The sequence below is a fragment of the Leptonychotes weddellii genome, chromosome 6 (genome assembly GCF_054177405.1).
Source record: "Leptonychotes weddellii isolate Sample4059 chromosome 6, ASM5417740v2, whole genome shotgun sequence".
Taxonomy (NCBI): Eukaryota; Metazoa; Chordata; class Mammalia; order Carnivora; family Phocidae; genus Leptonychotes; species Leptonychotes weddellii.
In genome coordinates this window covers 15062685-15074821 of record NC_138374.1, presented here as the reverse complement: position 1 = coordinate 15074821, position 12137 = coordinate 15062685, and the positions used below count along the sequence as shown (strand labels likewise).

The 12137-nt window shown below is 35.4% G+C and overlaps 1 protein-coding gene across 2 annotated transcripts in view; it reads left to right on the top strand.

Moving 5' to 3' along the window:
* NHLRC2 (NHL repeat containing 2) overlaps positions 1-12137 on the top strand; it is a 59769-nt gene that overhangs the window by 12708 nt on the left and 34924 nt on the right. For both annotated transcript variants that reach the window (XR_014146188.1, XM_081823477.1), the window contains exons 3-4: positions 8146-8601; positions 10585-10706. Coding sequence is in view for 1 of the 2 variants with exons in the window: in XM_081823477.1 (XP_081679603.1) it covers positions 8146-8601; positions 10585-10706 (578 nt within the window). In the remaining variant the exon portion in view is untranslated. The remainder of the gene's footprint in view (positions 1-8145; positions 8602-10584; positions 10707-12137) is intronic.

Sequence of the window (12137 nt, the reverse complement as noted above, 5' to 3'; positions counted from 1 at the left end):
TTTCAAGAGTCAATCAGGGATATAGAAAACCAGTTTTGAATGTCCAAGAACTCAGAGAATCACCTGTGAATAGATGCACCTGTGAATAGATGCACTTTCTGGTCAATCTACTTGAAAGATAGATGGCTTCTTCTAACCAGGGGTGACTAAGGAAACTGCCAGATGGATGGCTGAAGATTTCATATGTGTACTCATGATGAGAAATAATAAAGAATTTATTATAGGCGCTTGACCTTATATGGTTGTGGGAGCTGCTTATCTAGTCTGCATATAACTGTTAACTTGTGTATCTGGTGCCTCAACTTGAAGTCAGCAGGTCAGGCAGTTGAAAAGGAAAGATGGAAATGAAATAAGGGAGAGCAAAAGCAAACTGCCACCTGCAGGCATGAACTGGAACCCATGCAAACTTCCAACCTAAATAGTGAGGTGACCAACAGAATAAGTTGGTGTCCTTTGTTGTGGAGCTATACACTCATCTGACCCAGGAGTTAGAGAAGCTGAGGGAGGAGATCTGGCAGGACCTGTGGTACAGCTATGGGGCTTAGCTGCTCACCCACAACTGGACAGCCAGCAAGATGAGACAGCAGATAAGCCACAGAGTGTGTGCGATACGCTAGCACGCGGTGCCCTGCACCAGTCTTCCAAGCAAAAGACAATATGGCTGCCGCCGCCTTTGCACCTTCCACTTCGCTCACAAAATATCTCTTACAGTAGAGGGTAAGAACTAGGCAGGAATAGAGTACTGGAAAACAGTTCCACTTTAGCTAAATTGACAAAATATAACCTCCGTCACCTGTGGGTAGAAGAATAACGTAAAATCATATAGAGGTAGAAAGAATACAACTAAAGAAAGGGGAAAAAAGGGACAGAAGGGAAAACAGAAAACTCTTGATTATTGTATAAGTAATAGGTGGGAATTAAAGGATGCCATTTAAAAATGAGTGACCAGGGGCGCCTGGATGTCTCAGTCGATTGAGTGTCTGACTCTTGGGCTTCTGCTCAGGTCAGGATCTCAGGGTTGTGAGATCAAGCCTGGCATTGGGCTCCGCACTCAGCGTAGAGTCTGCTTGAAATTCTCTCTCTCTCTCCCTCCCCTTCTGTTCCTCCCCCCGCATGTTTGCTCACTCTCTCTTTCAAATAAATTCTAAAAAAAATGATTGACCAGATAATAAAAGATTATGAAAAATGGGGATTAATACTTTTGTAAAATGATAAAAAGTATTATTACAAAGGTAACCACTGGAATAAAAATACAAACCCTCCTAAAATCCAAAGGACATTTTTTTTTTAAGTTTTTATTTTAATTACAGCATAGTTAAGATACAGTGTTACATTAGTTTCAGGTGTACAATATAGTGTTTCAAAAATTCTATACATAGTGCTCATCATGACAAGTATACTCTTAATCCCCATCTCCTATTTCATCCATCCCCCCATTCTCTTCCCCTCTGGTAACCATCAGTTTGTTCTCTGTAGTTAAGAGTCTGTTTCTTGGTTTGTCTCTTTCTCTCTTTTTTCCTTTGCTTGTTTGTTTCTTAAAATTCCACATATGAGTGAGATCATATGGTATTTGTCTTTCTCTAACTTATTTCACTTAGCATTGTACTCTGTAGCTCCATCCATGTTGTTGCAAATGGCAAGATTTCATTCATTTTTATGACTGAATAATATTATGTATACATATATGTGTATATATATTTCACATCTTCTTTATACCCAAAGAAATTTTTTTTACAAAAAAGGAGACACCATATAGAGAAACCCAGACAAATATAATATATACAGAAATTACAATAGAGGAAAATATGAAAGAATTTAGATCAGACATACCAGTTGTATCAATAAATGTGAATGAGTTTACCCTCTCCTCTGGAAAGAAAATATCCATCAATTCCTATTTATTTTGTATTTCTCTTTATTTCTTTATTATTCTTAATCAGGAATAGATGTTGGATTTTGTTTTGAACCTCATTAATTCCTGGTTTTATTTTCCTTTCTCTGTGCTTTCTTTTGATTTATTTTGTTTTCCTAGATTTTTATTTTTTTAAATTTTCATCATAAGTGTACTCTTTAATCCCCGTCACCTATTTCACCCATCTCCCCACCCACCTCCCCTCTGATAACCATCAATTTGTTCTCTGTTGTTAAGAATCTATTTCTTGGTTTGCTTCTCTTTTTTGCCCCCTTTGCTCATTTGTCTCTTAAATTCCACATATGAGTGAGAGTATATGGTATTTGTCTTTCTCTGACTTATTTCACTTAGCATTATACTCTCTATCCATGTTGTTGCAAATGTTAAGATTTCATTCTTTTTTATGGCTGAATAATATTGCATTGTGTGTGTGTGTGTATTACCTTTTTTTTTTTTTAAATGTCCTTTGTCCCACACGTTTATCTGTTCATTTATGGATGGACACTTGGGCTGCTTCCATAGTTCGGCTATTGTAAATAATGCTGCAATAAATATAGGAATACATGTATCCCTTTGAATTAGTGTTTTTGTATTTTTTGGGTAAATACCCAGTAATGTGATTACTGGATTGTAGGGTAGTTCTATTTTTAATTTTTTGAGGAACCTCCATACTGTTTTCCATGGTGGCTGCATCAGTTTGCGTTCCCACCAATAGTGCAGGAGGGTTCCTTTTTCTCCACATCCTCACCAACATTTGTTTCTTGTGTTTTTGATTTTAGCCATTCTGGCAGGTGTGAGGTGATACCTCATTGAGGTTTTGATTTGCATTTTGCTGATGATGAGTGATGTTGAGCATCTTTTCATGTGTCTGTTAGCCGTCTGGTGTCTTCTTTGGAAAAATGTCTGTTCATATCTTCTGCCCACTTTTAAATTGGGCTATTTGCTTTTCGGGTGTTGAGTTGTATCTGTTCTTTATATATTTTGGATTCTAACTCTTTATCGGATGTGTCATTTGCAAATATCTTCTCCCATTCAGTAGGTTGCCTTTTAGTTTTGTTGATTGTTTCCTTTGCTGTGCAGAAACTTTTTATTTTGATGTTGACCCGGTAGTTTATTTTTGCTTTTATTTCTCTTGTCTCAGGAGACATATCTAGAAAAGCATTGCTATGGCTGATGTTAGAGAAATTACTGCCTATGTTCTCGTCAAGGATTTTTATGGTTTCAGGTCTCACATTTAGGTCTTTAATCCATTTTGAGTTTATTTTTGTGTATGGTGAAAGAAATTGGTCCACTTTCATTCTTTTGCATGTAGCTGTCCAGTTTTCCCAACACCATTTGTTGAAGACACTGTCTTTTTCCCATTGTCTATTCATTCCTCCTTTGTCGAAGATCAATTAACCATGTAATTATGGGTTTATTTCTGGGTTTTCTGTTCCATTGATCTTTGTGTCTATTTTTATGCCAGTACCATACTATTTTAATTCCTACCACTTTGTAGTACAACTTGAAGTCTGGAATTGTGATACCTCCAGTTTAGTTTTGGTTTTTTTAAGATTTTATTTATTTGACAGAGAGCAAGCACAAGTAGGCAGAGCAGCAGGCAGAGGGAGATGGAGAAGCAGGCTCCCCACTGAGCAGAGAGCCTGATGTGAGGCTCAATCCCAGGACCCCAAATCATGACCTGAGCTGAAGACAGATGCTTAACCGACTGAACTACCTAGGCACCCCTGTTTTTCTTTTTCAAGATTGCTTTGGCTATTCGAGGTCTTCTGTGTGTTTTCCTAGATTTTTATAGCAGGGTAGTTAATTACCTATTTTAATTTTTGATATGAATATTTAAGGCTCTGAATTGAAGACTATGAATTTTCTTCTAGTATTTTCATTATTTTTTAGAAATTCTGTACTTTTGACTTCTGTTTTACCTTTCTGTCAAGTTAATAGAGAATTTTTAAATTTCTAAGTGGAAAGGTGTGAGATGATAGAAAATATATATATTGGTTTCTGCCCTGGGTTCCTGGCACAGAGGTCCTGAAATTCTTGTGACTTCCTAAGTGATAAGAGCACTAGGGCATCATTTGTTTTAATACTTGGTTTTTGACCCCAATTCTTGACAGCCTTCCTGAATCCCGTGGAATTTCCTGGGGGATTAACAGTGTGTTTTATTCTGAGGTGATCTTTGGTGGGCTTCTGGATGGGAACTGATCACCAGAAGGAAAGAATAAGCCATGATTAGAAGCTTGGGATTTTCGGGTGCCTGGGTGGCTCAGTCGTTAAGCATCTGCCTTCGGCTCAGGTCATGATCCCAGGGTCCTGGGATCGAGTCCCACATCGGGCTCCCTGCTCTGCGGGAAGCCTGCTTCTCCCTCTCCCACTCCCCCTGCTTGTGTTCCTGCTCTTGCTATGTCTCTGTCAAATAAATAAATAAAATCTTTAAAAAAAAAAAAAAAGAAGCAGCTTGGGATTTTCAGTCCCACTCCCCATTTACCAGAGAGGGAAAGGGGCTGGAAATGGAGTCAATGATCTATAATGCTTATGTGATGAAGTCTCCATAAAAATTCCAAAGGTATGGAGTTCAGAGAGCCTCCAACTTGGTAAACATGTGAGGGTGCTGGGAGAGTGGAGGCCTTGGTGAGAGCACGGAAGCTCCACCCCCATTCCCACAACCTGTCCTGTGTATCTCTATCATTTGGATGTTCATCTGTATCCTTTATCATATCTTTTTATAATAAACTTATAAACCCAACTGTTGCCTTGAGTTTTGTGAGCTGTTCTAGCAAATAATTGAATCCAAGAGAAGAGTCAAAGGAATCTCTCATTTGTAGACAAGTCCAACAGAAGTTGCAGATAACCTGGGGCCCTATTACTTGTGAGTGGCATCTAAAGTGGCAGGGCCGTCTTTTGGGATTGAGCCCTTAACCTATGGTGCCTGCGCTAACTCTGGTTAGAATCAGAATTGAATCATGGGACACCCACTCAGTGTCACAGACAGTTGCCTAATGTGGGGAAAAAAACCCATATTTCTGGTGTCTCAAGTGTTTTGAGTGTGGTCATATTGTGAGAGTAAAGGAGAAACACACAGAAATAGTGTGTTTTTCCTAAACAAAAGGCCTTTTTGGGTGCCTATGTGGCTCAGTTGGTTGAGTGTCTGTTGATTTCAGCTCAGGTCTCGATCTCAGGGTTGGTCGTGAGTTTGAGCCCCGCGTTGGGCTCTACACTGGGTGTGGAGGCTACTTAAAAAAAAAAAGAAGACCTTTTGTTTTTTGTTATTAATATTCAGTTTTATTGTATTGTGGTTAGAGTGTATTCTTTATAATGCTTTCTTTGCGTGATCGGTATTTATAAATACTCCATGTATACTTCAGAGGAAAGTATATTATCATAGTACAGTTTGATATGTATCAATAAGATCTACCTCACTGATTATGTTAATTAGGCTTTATCTTATTTTGTGTCTGCTTGATCTGGTTCACACTGAGAGCAGTGTGTTTTCTGTTTTATTAAGTTGCTTTTTTTATTACTTGGTACATGGATATTCATTACTGTTTTATCCTATTATTTTATCCATGTTGTGAATGCTTTTTGCATTAAAATATTTGTCATGTTTAATGCTTTTGGGCTTAAAATCTACCTTGTCTAATATTAGGATCATGACCTTGTATTGCTTTTGTTTGCCTGGTGCACATTTGCCTACCCCTTTCTTTTTAGCTTTTCTGGTTAACTTTGTTTTAGCTGTATTTCTGATATACAGAATGTATCCAAATTTTTTTCTTTCAATAGTTAAGTCCATTCATATTTACTTATGATTATTATGCATAATCATTATATGTATTAGCTTTTATTTGTTGTGTTTCTTCAAACGATGTATTTTCTTTGCTATTTTATTTTACTAATTGCTTTAGTTAGAAAAAGCTGTATTTTTCTTTTATTGGTTATCTTTGTACTTACAAATTTAAAAAGATAGTAAACATTCGTTGAGCTTTTACAGTATACTAGGTACTATGCTAAATGTCTTATACAGATTATCTCTTTTAATCCTCAAAACTGACCTATGAGGCAGTTACTATTATTTTCCCAATTTTATGAATAAGAAAACTGATGCCCAGAGAAGTTAAGTAACTTGCCCAAAGTAACTCAGCAAGTGGTAAAAGCCAGAATTTGATTACAGGGAGTATGACTCCAGAGCTAATGATTTTTTTTTTTTTTGAAAAACTTTTATTGTTGCATAATTGACACCCAGTAAACTACACATATTTTAAGTGTATAATCCTTCCCACTCATCCCCACCACCCTTCTTCCCAGTGCCTAAACAACCACTGATCACTGTCATTTTTGTGTGTATCTTCTTTAAAAATGTTGGTGGGGTTTGGTTTTTAATCTTTGATTTTCGGAGTTTATGGTGAGTCTCAACATGATTTTCTTTTAATTTATCCTATTTGGAGTGAATTTCTTGAATTCTTGAATTTCTTGAATTCTGTAAATTTATATCTTCAGTCGAATTTTGGAAGTTTTGGTATTATTCAAATATTTTTTTCTGCCCAATCTTTTTGTCCTCTTCTTCTGTGATTCCAAATCTACATTCATTAGGTCATTTAAGCTGTTCCACAGGTCCCTGAGGTTCTGTTCGTTTTCCAGTCTTCTTTCTTTGTGTTCCTTATATTGGATAATTTCCATTGAGCTATTTTTAGGTTTATTGACTCTTCTCTCTGTCATCTCTTTTGTATCATTGAGCTCATCCAGGGAATTTATTTTAAATATAGTATTTTTGAGTTCTAAAATTTTCATTTAGTTCTTTTTTATAGTTTCTATTTCTGTTTGTATTTCCTATCATTTCATTCATTTCAAGCATGTTTTTCTTTACCTCCTGGAGCATAGTTATAGTTCCTTTAAAGTCTTTGTCTACTAATTTATACTTCTGCTTTATTTTGGTGCTGGTATCTGTCACTTGTTTTCATAGGCATTCAACTTTGTTGGTTCAGACTCTTAAGTTCTGTCTCATCTTCTATCAGCTCTGCTCTCTTTTCATCAGCTCAGCAGTTCAGTTCTTGGTTCTTTAAGCCTTGGTGTACTTTTGTAGGCCTGCCTCACACATGTATAGTTTAGGAGTTAAGCCAAGACTTGTGAGTGTTCATACTCAGAAATGGGGAGTCCCCTTCTCTGGCTCTCTTCCCCTTGGAGTTTCCCCCACACCCTCCAGTCTCCCTGGCTCCTTGCGCCAGGAAGCGGTTTCCATTGTTTTTGCCACCTGCATTGCTTCCAAACTGGGGCCCACCTTCAGTGCAAAGCCATGAAGGAGAAAAGAAAACTGGAAACTCCCCTTCAGGGTTGGCATCTCCAAGTTTTGACCCCCTGCTAACAGTGTACCTGCTTTTGTGTATTTTTCTGGGTCCTTAGGGGGGCTGTATGTGTATGTGTGTGATGTATGTGTTTTGTTGGGAGTTAATAGTTACAAATGGAAGGATGAGCTATCAGGAAATTACACCCCCTAATTTGTGTGGGTTTTTTTTCTTCATGCTGATGTGCATAGTTTTTGAAATTGTCATTTACATAGCCCTTATTACCTCTGTTACCTTGGTAGTCAATATTGAGTTCTTTCTCTGAATCCAGCCAAATGCTTTTTTTTTTTCCTGTATCATCTTTTTGACACACTGTGTTGATTAGGTAGAAATATGTTGTTCTTAGTTTTTAGTAGTTCTGTTATCTACAATTAAGGCTTGTTTTAAGAACCATATAACAGGAATTTTAAATAAATCAAAGACCTTATAGAAACATCTTGCTTATATTTGTTCTGTTAATCTGTAATGTAGGTAGGCCAGAAAAATCTAAGAGGATAATAGGACAATAAATACTAGCAAAAAGCAGTCATAGTCACTATGAATTTCAAAGGGGCTAATAATAGGTGGGGAAATAATAACAGTATTTCAATATCTCTGTAAGAAGTTAATGTATTTTTTAAAAATTTGTCTAGATACAGGACACAAAGAGGTTCAGTCCTGAAATAGCCACATGACTTTGATCATATGTATTTTTATGTAGTTATCAAGATTGTCATGAGATTCAAATGTTAATTTTTTTATATGTGTGTTTAAATGCAGTTGAAAACACTATTTTAGTTCTGCCCTTTAAAAAAATAAAAACTCTGGACTGTTTATTAATGACCCATAACCTAATGTGTGAATGGTGACATTCAAACTTTAATACTTTATAACATTTAACTTATAATTTTTCCCATTTAGATGGTCTTCTGATTGTTGGTGTTCACTCGGCTAAGTTTCCAAATGAAAAAGTCCTGGATAACATTAAGAGCGCTGTTCTTCGATACAACATCACCCACCCTGTGGTTAATGATGCAGATGCCAGTCTTTGGCAAGAACTAGAAATTTCCTGCTGGCCAACTCTGGTCATACTTGGACCCCGTGGAAATATGTTATTTTCTTTGATTGGAGAGGGACACAAAGATAAATTATTTTTATATACTTCCATAGCTTTAAAGTATTATAAAGACAAGGGACAGATCAGAGATAATAAAATTGAAGTAAAACTATATAAAGATTCTTTGCCACCTTCACCATTGCTGTTCCCTGGCAAAGTAACAGTAGACCATGTTTCTAATAGATTGGTAATAGCAGACACTGGACATCATAGAATTTTGGTCGTCTGGAAGAATGGACAAATTCAGTACAGCATTGGAGGTAAAGTTTGCTTCTAATTATGATACATAATATATTTTATAGTAAAAAAAAATAGTTCAAGGAAATGTATTAAAATTGAAATTTATCACCCTGGTTTTAGATCTAAAACAGGCTCTTATTGACATCTACATAGTCAATAAAATCTGTTAAGTACGTTCTTATTAATCCTGATTACTCAGACTGAATTGACATCTAGTAACATAATAGTCAAAGAGAAGAGTATTTCATCTCTTTGCAATCCTGCTTTAGTAACATATGCAGCATTAGTACATAAAGTAGGGGTATCTGCATTCCTAATGCAAATAAACTAGTCTTATTCCTAAGCCCTGGTGCTATTCTTAGGATGCCTAGATATTGTTCCCCTAGCTCTTGAATTTTTCACATTTCTTCTTTTTCATTTTTGTTAGAGTATGTGTTTTATGTTTTTTTTTGTTTCAGCAACTTGATGTTTGGGTTGATGACAAGCAGTTATAAGAATTGTTGCTTAAAAATTATCTGTTGTAGTAGGTTGATTTAAATGGTTAAAAGGTTTTTAATGGTAGAGTTTTCAAAATGCTGTAAATGAGTATTTTCCTTTGTTAAACAGAAAAACCAGCAGCAAGCTACCTTTCCCAAACATGTTTTTAGGGATAATGGTATCTTGTGATAAATTAAAAGTTATTCTACAATAATTTTTAAAAATTCTATGGTCAGATACAATTAGGAAACATTGGTTAGATCTGTTTAAGAGACATTTGTTGGCGGTGGTGTCACTGTATTCCATCTCTTACTCTGCTTATGTACCTCATGAATATTCAAGAGAGGTTATACTATACAATGTATTCCAATCTAAAGGGACCATGATACTGTCCCTTTTTTCCCCACAGGGAACTCCCATTAACAACAAATATAGTATTATTAATGATAGTAATAATAGCAAACATATATATGCCTGGCATTATTCTAAGCACTTTACCTGTATTAATTTAGTACTCACAATGCTATGAGGTAGGTATATTATTAGTTCCATTTTACAGAAGAGAAACTGAGATATAAAGAACTGGTTTAGATCATCAGCTAGGAAGAGGTAGAGCTTAAACTAAGTTACTTGGATTCTTGAGTTCATATTCCTAGCCACTACATTATACTACTTCTCTAACGTCTAGGACAGTAGAGTTCTGCAAAGCATAGTTTGGGAGTGCTGACTTAGAGGCTTTGAATGGCTTATTGTCTGGTCATAGAAATAACAGTTATATGTTTTTATGTTGTATACTCTCCACCCCTGAAACTCTGCATGTATTAGAGAAGCTGAGAAGTAGGCCATTAGACCAGAATCACTCTTTGTCTCTCCAAGTGTTTATAGGATATTATAGAACTTTGTGGCAAAGTGAAATAGTAAATATGAAGGTTTCTTAACCTGGGGTACATAGACTGTTAAATGCTTGAATGGCCCTCAGGATCTATGAACCCCTTGAAATTGTTTGTGACATCTTATGGGCATATATATTTTTATAAGGAAAGGGTTCATAATTTTCATTGTATTATCAAAGGAGTGTATCTTCCAAAATTGTTAAAAATCATTCATCTAGATGTGAAAAGATTAAAATTATTTTTAACTCTTTCTAGTCTAGGTAATAGATAATTAAGATAGTTTAAAAAATATATTCTCTTCTGATATATGCTCCTAAAGTAACCATTATCCAGTAAGCCCTGTCATTAGCAAAACTTACTCTTGAGAAAAACGTATCTTGGGAAGTTGTTTTTAGGTGAAAGTATCATGCTATTTATATTAAAATCCCAGCTTTAAATATAAATTTTATTTATTTATTTTGGTTTGATTTATTTACGTTGTAAAATGATTACCACAAGAGGTTCAGCTAACATCCATCTTCCCCTATAGATACAATAAAAAAGAAAATAAAGGAAAAAAAAATATTTGGGGGGGTTACTATGAGATAACTTTTTAAGTGGAAAAAAATTGTCTTGTGGCTATCTTTCTTTTAGGACCCAACCCTGGAAGAAAAGATGGAATATTTTCAGAGTCAACTTTTAATTCACCACAGGGTGTAGCCATAAGGAATAATATCATCTACGTAGCAGATACTGAAAACCACCTTATAAGAAAGGTAATTTTCAATTTTAAGTAAAGTTTTAATACTTCTAATCAGAAAAAAATGGTATTTACTTGCTACATTAAATTTTTGGAATGAGAGGGTGATACTTAAACACTTCAAATCCTCCTTATTCAGCTTTTTTCAGAGGACTGCTTTAGTTTTATTCTTAGGTATCTTGTTTTCCTGTAGTAGTCACAGAAGACAAACCTATCAATCAAGTCTTTTTTTTTTTATCCTTGTTTCAAAGTGCCTAATCACCCCAAAGCTCCTCATTTTGCAGTATTTTCCTACCACTGTTTATAGAGTGATGCTTTGTCCTTTTTTCAGTTAAATTTTCTCAAACCTAGGAAAAAAATCATACCACTCCCACCACCCTTCAGCTCTAATGCTTTGCCTGGAAATACTTACCAGTCAGTCTTAAAATTTGTTTTACCTCATTTTTTAAAATTTTTAAAGATTTAATTTAGCACAGAGCACGAGCAGCAGGGAGGAGGCAGAGGGAAAGGGAGAAGCAGACTTACCTGCTGAGCAGGGAGCTCGATGCGGGACTCAATCCCAGGACCCTGAGATCATGACCTGAGCCAAAGGCAGATGCTTAACCAACTGAGCCACCCAGGCACCCCTTGTTTTACCTCATTATAAAAGTTATATATGATCTTTTTTATTAAGCATGAATTAATACATAAAGGTAAAAAAGGCTCGTACCATCTATTCTAGCTCCCTAGAGATAACTAACTATTGTTAAAATTTTTGTCTTTTCAGTAATTTTCTATTCCTATACAAATAAATTTATATTTAAAAGACTGTCTCTAGAGAATCCTTTTTTAAACAAATGAAATCATATTGTACATACATAATCTTCTGCAGTTCTTTTAAATTTGTTTTCCATATTAGTCACATGAATGATATGACTACATAGTATCCCATTGTAGAAGTACTTAGTTATTTTAAACATTTCATATTAATGAATATTTTGGCTATAATCCATTGGCCTTTAAGTTGCTGTCTATTTAGAAAATAATTAAGTTCATCTAACCCATCCTGCCAAAACACATTATTTCAGATACTTCCTTGCTTTTCTCAGTTTTTTTCTGTATTAATATTTGTGCCCATTTGGCAATGTTATCATGTAAAATAATAGGAAAAAACATGTGTAGAACTTGTAATACTACTGTAAGGTAAATTTCAATGAGGTCATGAAATTTGTTTTTACTGTTGAAATCTTAAGCACCTAGAATAGGGGCTGGCCCATTATAAGTGTTCAGTAGGTATTTGTTGAATGAATTTTTGAGCAAATAACCTATTTAGTGAAATATTTTCTCAAGTGTGTATTCCTCTTAATATGAAAACATGTTATATGAGGCAAGGATTTTGTGGATTTGTTAAAGCAGATTTATTCTTTAAAGGTCTTGGAGACTTTGTTCTTAGAGACTTTAATATGTT